This window comes from Mercenaria mercenaria, chromosome 11 (assembly GCF_021730395.1).
Source record: "Mercenaria mercenaria strain notata chromosome 11, MADL_Memer_1, whole genome shotgun sequence".
Lineage (NCBI taxonomy): Eukaryota > Metazoa > Mollusca > Bivalvia > Venerida > Veneridae > Mercenaria > Mercenaria mercenaria.
In genome coordinates, this window is record NC_069371.1 from 42,876,015 (window position 1) to 42,890,467 (window position 14,453).

General features: G+C 34.2%; 1 protein-coding gene across 2 annotated transcripts; it reads right to left on the bottom strand.

The window, feature by feature from the left end:
* Positions 1–1,120: 1,120 nt before the first annotated feature.
* Positions 1,121–8,099, bottom strand: LOC123532728 (uncharacterized). 2 transcript variants are annotated; one of them, XM_053517263.1, is made up of 7 exons: positions 7,941–8,069; positions 4,965–5,017; positions 3,583–4,257; positions 3,204–3,347; positions 2,370–2,780; positions 1,543–1,824; positions 1,121–1,278 (listed from the first exon to the last, which is right to left on the bottom strand). In XM_053517263.1, exons 3-7 carry the CDS (start codon positions 4,169–4,171, stop codon positions 1,187–1,189), a joined length of 1,518 nt encoding a protein of 505 aa, XP_053373238.1. In that variant the 5' UTR covers positions 4,172–4,257; positions 4,965–5,017; positions 7,941–8,069; the 3' UTR covers positions 1,121–1,186. The 2 variants fall into 2 exon arrangements, with proteins under 2 accessions (XP_053373238.1, XP_045170223.2); XM_045314288.2 differs by lacking the exon at positions 4,965–5,017 and having other exon boundaries at positions 7,941–8,099.
* Positions 8,100–14,453: the final 6,354 nt, after the last annotated feature.

Here is a 14,453-nt window from a genome sequence, read left to right on the forward strand (position 1 = left end):
GTGCATCGAATGATTACTTTTTTTCTATGTACATAAACTTAATTCTAAAAATGAAAACAAGAATCACTGACTACGATAGAATCCATGTAACTCTGTATTGTCTTATAGAAATACCCAATGTTTTAAATCATGAATATAGTAATTTTATCATGACTGAAAACAGGAAGTGCACCGAATGATTACTTTTTTCTTTTTTTTTTCTACATACGTTTTCTTAAATCTAATATTTTTATCATGACAGAAAAAATGGTTTCTAAGAAAGACTCTGGAGACAATTGTTTTCATGTGATCGCAAAGATGTCCACTCTTGAGGCTATTGTGTTTAAGAAGACGACGGATACGCCTCTCGAGTTTTGTTCATTAGCTTGCGGAAAAGGCAATTCGAGATAACGATAGGCTATTGACTTTTACTTGGCTGTTTATGTTTTTCCATGAATAATTTGACCGGATTTACGATTAGTATATATAATAAGCTTTTGTTATATTAAAACAGAAAAGTGAATCGAACATGCTTATGAAACGATTTTTGAAAATTTTGGTTTTTATTTATCTATTTATTTTTGTTTCTAGTTCAGATTATATTTCGCAATGAATAGTTTATTTAATTATATTATATTTTCCAGTTTTATGATACTTTCAACAGAATGTGTTATAATAATAAGACCGCAGTGTCAGCAGATAAAAAAAAAAACAATGAAATATCATTAGGTTCTGTAATCTACTTTTTCAACGATGACTAAACGAAAATTTATATTCAAATATTATATCCAATTTATAGATTCACTCCTAATTGCGGACGTTTACGTTTCCGTTTCCGTTTCTCATTAAAAGACCTTTCTAACGTAAACGTAAATCGCAAACGGAATACTGAATTCGTAATTAATACCTTTCCATTTCATAGGCGTGCTAAAATTTAATATCACCATTAAATCAGATGAAATATGAAACAGAATTTACCCTCATTAGAAATGCATAATCTAAACTTTGATTACTCAAACATAGATTAAACAGTTCTTACAGACTTTTGCAAAACAACATTTAATCAGATGAAATATGGAATCACGAAATTGCAAAATCTAAATTTTGATTACTCAAACATAGGTTAAAGAGTTTTTAAAGTCTAAATCTGCTACAGAATAAAACACTCCTCTTAATTATAAAATAAACGTTATCTTATAAAGCTCGATTATGTACAGATACTCACTGGGCTGTCGGGTAAGGTAGCTTGGTTGATGGGCACAGACAGGCTGTCAAACATAACTTCTCTCGTACGTGAATCTGCAATATGACAAAATATTAGGGACAGAACATTTTTTATAGATTATGACTAAATAAAAACTGATTTCTTAACACTTTTGCAATTCAGTAGAACATAAAGGAACATAATTATGTAAATTCAGAAGATCACTTTTTTAACAAAGTTTATTATTTTACCTAAAATCAATGCAGTGTTGATTGGCGATATTTCAGAATTAACAAGAAACGATTTAAGGTGTTGGTTATTAAGCACATCTCTTTTTACACTTAAACAGATATACACACCTTCTTCGACTGATACCTGCCTTTCTGTAAAGCAAGCTTTAACAAAAACATCAGGTGCATCAAATTCATTCGCAATCTCTTTCTCCATTGATTTTAAGCAAGTATGCAAGTCTTCCGCTTCACATCCATTATTACTGATTAGTAACTTTGCTGCAGATTCTTTCCTTGCCGATATCAGTACTGAATGTGGCACATCAGCAGCGGCATCGGTTTTCTGAACATCTTCTGTATACTCGACGCGGTTTTCATCATTTTCCGACCGGTATATTTCAAGTGCCGAAACTGAAACGTTTTTAACACTTTCATAATTTTGGAAAAAAAACGAAATTGTGATTTTGGCTGATTTTCAATTTCAATTTTGGTCAGCAAATCTGGATCTAGGAAAGCACGAACAAAATTATATACTGTTTAATTCAATTTCACGTTCAAAGGCGCTTCACATAGTTCAAATGCAGCCACACAGGGCGCATAATTCATCCTCTGCTAGTACAGACACAGAGCGATCTGACCAGAGGGACAGAGTGAGACAAAGCCCCCACGACAGAGAGATCAGAAATCAGATACAGGCTTGTCCGGCTAACTTAGCCTAGCTCGTTGCAAATAGACAGCCTGGTTCTTTAACGTACCCAGTGTATAGCACTGATACACGCAAGGATTGCCTGGGTTCCTGACCAGTACTTCAGTTGTTGTTTTTTTTAGATTCTAATCACATCGACATTGTTCAATATAATACAGACAAATTTAACAATGTAAGCAGGTATAAATATAACGCTGAGGGATAATTTATTTGTATGGAAAACATAAAACATTTAGTACCAAGCACTTACGTGTTTTATCTATAACATTCCAAAACTCGTCTTTGTATATGACCGTTTCCAGTTCTACCTTTTCTCCATCACTTATCTCTGAAATCGCAGATTTTAGCTCCTCTAATTCTGCTTCTAGGCTTCCCTCAATACATTCCCTGCACAGACCCGAAAAGGCAGCAAATGACTGACATCTTATACTCAGCTGTACACATTTTTGCTTCGTTTCAACAATTTGCCAGCCTTTTGACAGAAACATTTGAACGGTTCTGTTCACGACTTCACGTAGCTTTACAAACGAATCAGCAGGCAGCTTTGATTTGAAATCTTCATTTTCGTTTACAGCTTCCTCAAATAACTGGACCAGAACACCAGACATACTTGCTTCTTTCTCATGACTTACGTTTTTCAACTCTATGTGACAATTTATATCTGTTAAGGAGACAAGAAAAGTGCCAATATGATGCAAAGAAATAAAGAAATTGAAATTTCAGCACAAGCAGAGCAAAGAAACAGGCATCCATTACTAACATAATCAAATGTATAAATACAACAAAATTATTTCTAAGATTATTGTTATTACTTTTTAGTAGGACTGCGTGTAGTAATACCCCTGGTTACGTGGGATTAATTTCTCAATCAAAAATTCCAACAATGAACTATTTTTCAAAGTCAAAATCTAAATTATATTGTGAAAACTTAGCGGTAAAATGTTTATCAATTTATTTTAAGTATAGAAAAAAGGTGAATTTTTTCAGGTTTTGAAGCAAACAGTTTAAGGTACATTTGTATATATATGCAAGTACAATGTGATCGTTTTAAGAAAACGGAAATTCATATCTAAAAGGTTCTTACCTTGGAAAACAAATGAATTTAATGTTAATCTTGGTTTTCCTTCAAATTGCCGGTTGAGTTTCTCAAGATTTTCATCTATCGTGCTGACTTTCTTCTCCAGTAATTGGTCAAACTTTTCAACTTTCGCTAGTATATGTTCCTCAACTGAAAATGTATTTCGGGGTAAAGATCTTTTTGTTTATTAAAAGTATTAACAGAAAAATTGGCTTCAAGATTCTAATCTCTAAAATCACATGAGAGAGCTTTTATCTATAATTTTAACATCTCTTTGTAGTTATATTGGAAAGAAGTTTAACAACTGTCGGTCACAACGCAGTTTGGGACAATAACTTTTAAATAGACAATATTTCTACAAGACCCTAAATCTTTCTTTTCTTACCTTCACTCATTTGATCAAGCTTTTCTCGAATGTTCCTTTCCATGGAGTAAAACGCATGCATGTCTCTCAGGGTTTCCTCAAGAGACAACGGTTCCTTCTCTGTAACATTGACGATTCTCTTGATCTCACATTTCATGCACTCGTCATCTGTTTCGTCTATGATTCTTCTGATAATAACCGTGATTGTTGTAAGATAGTCTGTATACACTTCATCGTTTACAGTAGGCTCATGCACGTGACAAAGTTCATTACGAAGGGTTCTGAGTCGTTCAACATCTAAGCATATCAGCTTAGGAAGTTTACAACATTCAATTAACACAAAACAGAACAACGAAAGATCCCATTTTGATAGATTTGTTTTGCTGTCTGCTGGGAAGAGTATTCGATCCTTTTCCTTGCCAAGTTTCGCGTTTCTGATCTTCTTCTTTTTACTCAGGAGAAAGTCGTCCACTGTCCAGGGAAACGGCTCATGGTCAGCGGGGCTGAGGTCTTTCACGCGTTTCAGTAAAAGACAGTGACATGCTTTGGTTCCAGCTTTCATTAGCACAAGACAAAGTCTAAAATGTTTTTCTGTACCTGTAGTTGCCATTCTAGTGGGAAAATCAGTCCTTTTCGTTAAATCTCTCGTTTGATCTAGCACAGAAGTCGGTATGTTATATATTTCTAGTGCCACACCTGAAAAAAATACTGAGGCAGATTTTTTCGGAGAGAGAATGTGGATATATGGGTAACGCTACAAACTATGATTAACTGGTCGACATTTATTTTTAAACTTTTTTCAGTTGTAAGATAAACCAACTGAAGCAAATCTTGTTGATGTGTACGATTTGCTAAACTAAATAACAAATCTGAATATGGGTTCAATAGTCCACCTGGAGAAAATTTAAAACTCTATCAGAAAAAAATATGTTTTAAAGTCATTTCAGACAAACAATCTGAGCGAGGTTGTTCGTATTACCTAGTCTTAATCATTGAAGTACATGTAAGGTTTGGGGCTTGTCTGTACTAGGCCCTGTGAAGTCTACAAGACAAGTTGTTCGTTCTCAAGCTATTTCAGACTAGTACACCCTGCTGAACAGAATGATTGGAGTACGTGTAGGAATATTTGGTCCAATGGTTCTTCCGGGGATATTTACAAGCCAAATCGTGCCTTTTAAAGCCATTTGAGACAACGCACTTGACAAATTAATGACGAGTATACTATAATATCCTTAGTAACTGACGCACAGGTAAAATATGGTTCAGGGGTCCTACCCAAAACTATGAAATTCTACAAAACTGCATTTTAGAATTTTATGGTTAGACTTCCCCGATAAATCATTTGTTACCGTTTCAGACAAAACATTCTGGACTGATCAGGTTGAAATGTATGCATTACTAACCTGTATATTATGAAAACAGGTAGGGTTGGGTGTCCCCGGAGAAGATTGAGATTCTACTAGAATAATGGTACATTCAAGACATATCAGATAATGGGGACGAAATGCATTCGCTACTAGCTTGATAACAAGTATACATGTACGAATTGGGTTTCGGGTTCCTTCGAAAGACATTTTGAAAGTATACAAGAAAATTGGTGCATTTTAAAACCATTTCAGAAAAACAACCATGAGCAAACCAGGTTGATAAATACACACTAACAGTCTGGGTAACTGAAATAAAAGTTGGGGTTTCGGGGGTCTTCCACGAGGCGTTTTGAAAATCTACAAAACAAATTGTTATTTTCACAAAAAATGTTCACAAGTACACTCCAGTAACCTGAATACTCAAAAACCTGAATACTTTGAGTATTCTATGGCAGGAATATTGGTTCAGGAATTGTTTAAAATCTGTGAGACAAAATGATGAATATCAAGCAATTTCAAAACAGAAAAAAAATAGCTGAGCAATCAGGTTGACATCCTACCAGCATGATTGATTGAAACACAGGTAGGGGTTTAGGGATCCTAAGCACTGAGAGATTTTGAAATTCTGCACGACAAAATGGTTTACATATAAAGCTTTTTCAGGCAAAGGTATGGCAATAAGAACTGGACAATTTAAGAACTGGGAGTTCGAGGACTTCACCGAGAAAGTTTGAAAATTATAACCAAACCTTACGGTTGATTCATATTCAGATCTACACAAGTACTTGCAAGTACAAGCGCTTTGGAAACTTTTTATTTGGGTTAACGTTAACTAGCCCAGCACACAACACCAATCACTTTATTTCTATTGCTCAATGTTGACGGCTAGATTTGGGAAGAGGTATAGTTAGACTTGTTTGTGGTTTTAATATTTAGTTTATAATATAAATACAAATGTACAATTGCAAAGATGGTTTAAATTACAAGATTTACAAGAGTAAATTTAATTTATCGACTAAAACCTAGAACAAGATGGGAAAAGAAAATAATTCTTCCTCAGTGTTTTGTAGAGGTCTTTTTGCAAAACAAAAACAAAAACAAAAAACAACGTATTTTGGATTTTATACAGATTCACAGAGTGTAGCCAAAATCTACTAAATGGGTGGATTAATTAATGTTTGACAAAATAAACTCTTTTTACATGAATGTGCAAATTCATCATAAAGTACGTCCCAGTTTAACATTTAACAAACCCTAGAAAGTTATCCTGTCATTGTGAAGTACCACTAACAATTGACTAACACCTTAAAAGTTAGAATAGTAAAATTGAGTATTTTGTGTAAGGTCTAAACTTAACAAGAGGGCCAAGGTGGCCCTAGGTCGCTTACCTGAAAAACACACCATAACACACCATAACAGTGTAAACATGTTTGACCTAGTGATTTCATGGGGGAAAAATATTCTGACCAATTATCATTAAAATTGGAGCAAAAACCTTGAGTATAAACAAATATTTTCTTTGATTTGACCTAGTGATCTAGTTTTTGACCCAAGATAATCCATATTCAAACTTGACCTAGACTTCATCAAGGCTATCATTCTGACCAAATTTCATGAAGATCAATTGAAATCTACAGCCTTTATCGCATACACAAGGTTTTTCTTTGATCTGACCTAGTGACCTAGTTTTTAACCCTAGACAACCCATATTCGAACTTGACCTAGATTTCATCAAGGCAACCATTCTGATTAAATTTCATGAAAATCCAGTGTAAAATGCAGCCCATATTGCATACACAAGGTTTTGCCTTGATTTAACCTAGTGACCTAGTTTTGGACCCCAGATGACCCATTTTCAACCTCGACTTAGATTTTATCAAGGTTATTATTCTGAACAAAATTCATGAAGACTTATTGAAAAATACAGCCTCTATCGCATACACAAGGTTTTTCTTTGATCTGACCCAGTGACCTAGTTTTTGACCCCAGATAATCCATTTTCAAACTTGGCCTAAATTTTATCAAGGTAATTATTCTGACCAAATTTTATAATGATCAGTTGAAAAATACAGCCTCTATCGCATACACAAGCTAAATGTTGACAGACGCCAGACAGACAGACAGACGACAGACGACAGACAGACGACGGAAGCCGGACATCGAGCGATCACAAAAACTCACCCGAGCATTGCTCAGGTGAGCTAAAAATGTAAAATGTTTTATATTAAGGTAGTTCTGCACGTTTGGATCGATTTTTTTCTACAATGTAGAATTTGATTGATCTCTGATTTTTCAAAACTTCAGAATATACCTAGAAAACTCAGCAAATAAAAAAGATAGGGTCACGTGCTTGATTTTTTGCTGGACTGGTTTGAAATACTTGGACCTCACGCAATATTTTATAATGGAAGTCTATGGGAAAATCATAACCTTCATATCATTTTCGCGAATAGAAATGTTTCTACAATGTAGATTGTGATGAAACTTCTTACGGTTGTAAATAATTATATGGCCTATAATTTGGTTGAATAAAATGTATAGGTCCGTGTGCTTATTTTTGAAATATTTGACCATAATTAAAGCAAACAGGATATTTCACGCTAATTTTAAGACATTATTTTGAAATTTTTAACGTGTCATATGTTTAAATATCATATTTTGACATTAGAAATATAACAACAGTGCCATTGCAATAAATGTACTCACAGGTTTCGATTAATTCATAAAATGATTTTCATTTCCGTACGCCGAATCCAGGCTTTATTCTACGTTTTCCGGAAAAATGACGTTACGCCATCACTTCCGACATATCAAACGTGCAGAACTACCTTAAAGACAATCAAGTGAATAAAATACGGTTCTTTTATGATGAGCTTAACAAACATAAATTAGATTTTTTTGTAAAAAAGAAAGAAAATATGTAGAACATGTATAACTGTTTGTTGCGTATAGAAATAATAAATGTTTGATGTCCATGATATGTATCAATAAGGTTAGATAATATAGATATACCAAATCCATCTCATAAAAATCCTTCAAAAGTTATTAGCTTCTTGAATGATTAAATGAAAACAATACTTGTTATCTGGCGTACAAAAACAAAATGCGTTAATCACAAGGTCTGTAGCCGTTCCTAAGTTCGCTAGTTTTAGTTATCATTATCCGAAAGTGAAGAGTAGATTTCCTGAAAGAATATATTTATAAGTGCCGCGAACAAAAGTACTTTAGATAAAAAGAAACGTATTAAAGCATTGTTAATTGTTTATCGTGTCTAATGGAATTACTTTATTAAAGTAGCTGACGATAAGGAAGTACTTATTTGAATAAAAGTACGTCCGTTCGGCTGGTCAAATAAAACGCAGACTTTGTCTCTAGCTTCAATAGACTTAAACAAACAATTAAAAAATGCATCGTCATTTTTTTTTTCAAGCTATCTTCTAAAATCTATGCAAATACGACTTAAGAAAGACCATACTATCAGACGTTATGTATCTTTGAAAACAGTGAAAACAAAATGAGCCATCATATTCAAACGATTTAAGGTAGTTCTGCACGTTTGGATCGAAATTTTTTCTACAATGTAGAATTTGATTAAACTCGGATTTTTCATAACTTCAGGGTATACCTAGATAATTCAGCAAATAAAAAAGATAGGGTCGTGTACTTGATTTTTTGATAGACTGATTTGAAAGATTTGGACCTAACGCAATATTTCATAATGGGAGTATATGGGAAAATCATTACTTTCATAACATTTTCGCAAATAGAAATTTTTCTACAAAGTAGATTTTGATGAAACTTCTCACAGTTGTAAATAAACACATGGCCTATAATTTGGTGAAATAAAATGTATAGGTCCGTGTGCTTATTTTTGAGATATTTGACCATGATTAAAGTGAACCGGACATTTCACGCTAATTTTAAGACATTATTTTGATTATTTCAACGTGTCATATGTTTTAATATCATAGTTTGACTTAAGAAATGTAGCAAAAATGCCATTGTATTAAATGTTCTCACAGATTTCAATTAATTGATGAAATGATTTTCATTTCCGTACGCCGAATCCAGGCTTTATTCTACGTTTTCCAGATAAATGACGTTACGCCATCACTTCCGGTTTATCAAACGTGCAGAACTACCTTAAAAGAAGTCTTAATACGCTTACGTTTACTTACAATCATTTGAGCCGCGCCATGAGAAAACCAACATAGTGGGTTTGCGACCAGCATGGATCCAGACCAGCCTGCGCATCCGCGTAGTCTGGTCAGGATCCATGATGTCCGCTTTCAAAGCCTATTGCAATTACAGAAACTGTTAGCAAACAGCATGGATCCTGACCAAAATGCGCGGACGCGAGTTCATATGGGAGGGAAAAGTAGACCACTAGTTATTTGCGGGTCTTTAACACTTCCAATTTCTTGAATACCGATGGACAAAAATAACTGCTATAGCCTATAATTAACGGTTAATGCAAATACGATAATGTTACACACCGATAGCCACACGAGAACTACATGCAGACATAGACTTGCCACAGTTCGATACTGCGAAAATATAAAGTGGTAATATTGGACTGGGAATTCATGGCATGCAATCAGTAACTTTTAGTATGCACCCCTTTTAATTAATGTTACTGTCCAAATTAAGAGATGGACAGTTCATTATAGAAATTTAGCAGAGTAAGGGTTGTAAGTGTTGTTATATTTCTGGTCTTCTATCTATCATGGAGCCGACGCAATATTTCTGTATAAAGTCCAGGTGTTGTTATTAATTCTGGTCCTGAAGAATCATGGAAAAACATTTCTTTATAAGTCAGTGTAGTTTTTACTTCTGGGCCTTCTGGATCATGGAAGCGATGCAATATTTGAGCCGCGCCATGAGAAAACCAACATAGTGGGTTTGCGACCAGCATAGATCCAGACCAGCCTGTGCATCCGCGCAATCTGGTCAGGACCCATGCTGTTCGCTAACGGTTTCTCTAATTGCAATAGGCTTTGAAAGCGAACAGCATGGATCCTGACTTGGTCTTGATCCATGCTGGTCGCAAACCCGCTATGTTAGTTTTCTCATGGCGCGGCTCATTTATCTTTATTGAGATGCTGTTACATCTGCTTAATTTATTTATAAATGTCATTTGGTGTTTGCCACATTCTCAACAAATCTTTATAGCTGCTCGATTTTCTATACGGTACGATTGTGACATATAACGTGTGTTATATACAATATTACTCACTTATTTTCATAATCGATTACCAGGCGAATTCTACCCAAAGCAACAAAACCATTAACAAATAGTCTGATAATTTTAACGTGCTTCTGGAGGTAATACTAACAAAAATGCATAAAGACAACTGTTTAAATATATTTTACAATGCACTCTACAGGTTTTTATGACTGCAAAAATATTATGTTATTTTTAACAAATGTCGTAGCTTGCATTCTAAACATCTTATCTATGTGATACGAAGTCAACAATTACAGAAGACACAAGCTTCTCGTAGATCTCGACAATATATTTCGTTATGTCAAAACTTGCAGAATAAAATTTGCGAAATAACGAATTTCTTACAAAATTCAACTGTAACTTACGTTACACTGTTTCGCTCTTAATTGGAAAAAAAACACTGAGTATTTCTGAGTATTATACAGTGTTTGTTTAGTTTTCATATTAATATTTTGAAAATGTCACAAATAAATCAAACATATCAGATATTTTATTAACGTATACAACACATGTGCTTGTTAATACAACATGAAATTATACATATAATACAATACACATGATAAGCAAAATGACTTTTAAGTATATGCAGAGAATGAACATATCTGATTTTAACCATCAGTATGTTACAGGAATATTACAACGGTATCACAATAGGAACAATATCAATCTTGTTATACTAGTATACAAAAATCAATGCTAATAAATAATATGCATTTACGTATTCAAGAAGTATAGGTGGTTTAATACTTGGTGATCAACTGAATGGCAGTATATGTTATATAATAATTAATGTCAACACAAACAAACTCACAAGCATTTCCAAGACACGAGTTTAAAGTCCTTGCAATAATTCATTTCTCTTGTTATTAGCTAATGTTATATACTTACACAAATTAACTAGAATGGATTTATTACTTGATTGTAGCAATTCTAAGAATTTATACATACTTGTTTGAATATAGAAATAACGTTTGATGAATTTTTTACGTAATTCTTTATAAACTCTGCATTTAAGAACAAAATGAAATTCATCTTCAATCTCATTAAGATTACATAACTGACAAATTCGTTCGTGTCTTTCTAACCTGTCTCTGCCGTACCTGACAAACATCAGCATTTTTAACAGTAGTCAACGCAAATATATTCAACGATATCGACAGTACTTACAGCAGATGAAAATAAGTAATAACATCCAAACCAGATAATTAGTATTGTCAGTTGTTAAGAAGGTAAACTTAAAGCGTGTGTCAATGGACTGTGTTACAAATAAGAAATAACCAGCCAGCTGATTTGATTTTAATTGATGTTAGTAATTTACATAACGATCGTCTGCAAATTATCCATTTTTTGCTTATTTTTACGTTACCAAAAATTGAGAGGAAAAATATTAAAATTTCTTATTAAATGTGGCGGTTAAAGGAAATAATTAGAATGCTAACACCTGTTTAATGGATTATATATCTAAATTTAAAACATGATACTACGTTACATCTAAATCTGTAAACGAGCAAAAATGTTGACATTTTCACACAAAGAATAAAGCATTTTAATTAAAACATTGAATGCACTGGGGGAAAAATTGGTGTTCGGGTTTTAATTTAATTAATTTAATTTTCAATTTAATTTTCGTTCTTAAAAGATGAATGAATCATTCACCATGAAACTGATATAATATTTAAAAGCATCTTGTTTGATCGAGGGTGCGTATGTGTGTGCGTGCGTTCGTGCGTGCTGATAATACGACGAAGACATATAGAATAATATCAAAATGTGATTAAGTACAAAGAGTGACCAAAATAGGTTATAGATGTGGGATTTAATTGTTTAAATACCTACTTTAGACAGTTTTGGTTGGTATTTTGTCAACGAAGTATAGTCACGTAGGTTTCTCTGAGGTAAGTGTAAATGCATGCTACATTTAAATTGTGGTTATCACATCAAAATTGAAATGAATACTTTGTACTTTTAAAGCCAAAGAAAAACTACTTGGAATAAAACAGTGACGAAACAAATATTGCCCGAGATGTAAATGACCAAGGGCAAATGGTTTGACTATTGGCCAGCACGCTATTCAACAAGTGTTTCATTACATGACATAATACTACATTTTCGAAAGGTCATGCCATCAAAATTTGACTTTAGCCCAGCAAACCTGTATTACTACATACCAGTCAACAGCACACATAATCGATCGGCGATTTAGATGTGGAATCATGTGGAATCATGTGATAAATATCAATGATAATGGGGACAAGAGGGTCATGATGACCCTGATTCGCTCACCAGAGTAATATGTTTCAAATGTCAAACTGATTATTTTTAGAAAGTAAACCCTGGGGCGGGGCCAATTTTACCCCGGGGGTCATGATTTGAACAAAGTTTGTAGAAGTCTACTAGGCAATGTTACATATCGAATATCTAAGATCTAGGCCTTCTGGTTTATTTTAAGCAAATTTATGAAGAGTTCCCTATGTACAATAAAGTAACCCCTGGGGCTGGGTCAATTTGACCCTGGGGGTCAAGATTTGAACAAATTTTGTAGAGGTCCACTAGGCAATGCTACATGTCGAATATATAAGCTCTAGGCCTTCTGGTTTATTTTTAGAAAATATTGAAGATTTTTCTATGTACAATCAAGTAACCCCATGGGGCGGGGCCAATTTGACTCCGGGGATCATGATTTGAAGAAATTTTGTAGAGGTTTACTAGGCAATGCTACATGTCAAATATCTAAGATCTAGGCCTTCTGGTTTATTTTTAGAAATTTTTTGAAGATTTTCCTATGTAAAATCAAGTGACCCCTGTGGCGGGGTCAATTTTGATCCTGGGGTCATGATTTGAACAAAAATTGTAGAGGTCCACTAGGCAATGCTACATGTGAAATAGTTAAGCTCTAGGCCTTCTGGTTTATTTTAAGAAAATCTTTGAAGATTTTCATATGTAAAATCAAGAGACACCTAGGGCGGGGTCAATTTTGACCCCGGGGGTCATGATTTGAACAATTTTAGTAGAGGTCCACTAGGCAATGCTACATGTCAAATATCTAAGCTCTAGGGCTTCTGCTTTTTGAGAAGAAGATTTTTTAAGGTTTTCCTATGTAAAATCAAGTGACCCCTGGGGTGGGGTCAATTTTGACCCCGGGGGTCTGATTTGAACAAATTTTGTAGAAGTCCACTAGGCAATGCTACATGTGAAATATCTAAGATCTAGGCCTTCTGCTTTATTTTTAGATTTTTTTTGAAGATTTTCCTATGTAAAATCAAGTGACCCCTGGGGCGGGGTCAATTTTGACCCCGGGGTCATGATTTGAATAAATTTAGTAGAGGTCCATTATGCAATGCTACATGTCAAATATCTAAGGTCTAGGGCTTCTGGTTTTCGAGAAGAAGATTTTTTAAGATTTTTCTATGTAAAATCAAGTGACCCCTCGGGCGGGGTCAATTTTGACCCTGGGGTCATGATTTGAAAAACTTGGTAGAGGTCCACTAGGCAATGCTTCACACCAAATATCTAAGCTCTAGGGCTTCTGGTTTTTGAGAAGAAGATTTTTAAAGTTTTTCCTTTCGGTTGCCATGGCAACCAGAGTTCTGCATGGAATTCAATTCTTTGAACAATTTTTGTAGAGCTTCACCCAAGGAACATTCCTGTGAAGATTGGATGAAATTTGCCTAGTGGTTTATGAGGAGATGTCGTTTGAAGTAAAAGTTTACGGGACGACGGACGACGGACGCCGGACGGTGAGTGATCCTAATAGCTCACCCTGAGCCTTTGGCTCTGGTGAGCTAAAAATGATACAAAAAAAACAATCATACTTTGGAAACTACAACAAGGGCTTGTATGTATTACTCATATAGTAAAAGTACAATCATATGAAAGTTAAACTACATGTACAAGTCGTCTAGAGAATATAGACTATTTCATGGTGATTCGTGGTCCTTGGTGCTCCATAACTCCTACTGCACAATGAAAACAATGAAAAGAAAATTATAAGTCTTTATTAAATAAAGTATATGTAGATTTTTTAAACTTTTGAAATATGCTAAGATTAAATAGTGTACAGTCTAAACTTCACAATGGCTCTTACAAAATATTTTGTACAAAGTATGTAAAACGGACTGCCAGCATATCGAAACTTTGGTGGCTGACTTAGCAATTCTATGAAGATTACAAACATACATTTATGCACACGATCAATGTCGTAACACTTCACATTTCTAAGAGGTAAGTATGAAGAGCATTGAGCTATTACATGTATCTCTATTACGACACAATGTTTTACAATAGAGCAAATTCTGTCA

Excerpts from the sequence above, each read along its gene's own strand:
- LOC123532728 (XM_045314288.2), bottom strand. The coding sequence starts at position 4,171 with ATGGCAACTACAGGTACAGAAAAACATTTTAGACTTTGTCTTGTGCTA. Across the intron at positions 3,348-3,582 it reads GCTTGATCAAATGAGTGAAG|TTGAGGAACATATACTAGCG; the intron begins GTAAGAAAAGAA and ends ATACATTTTCAG. Across the intron at positions 1,825-2,369 it reads GAATGTTATAGATAAAACAC|TTTCGGCACTTGAAATATAC; the intron begins GTAAGTGCTTGG and ends AAAACGTTTCAG.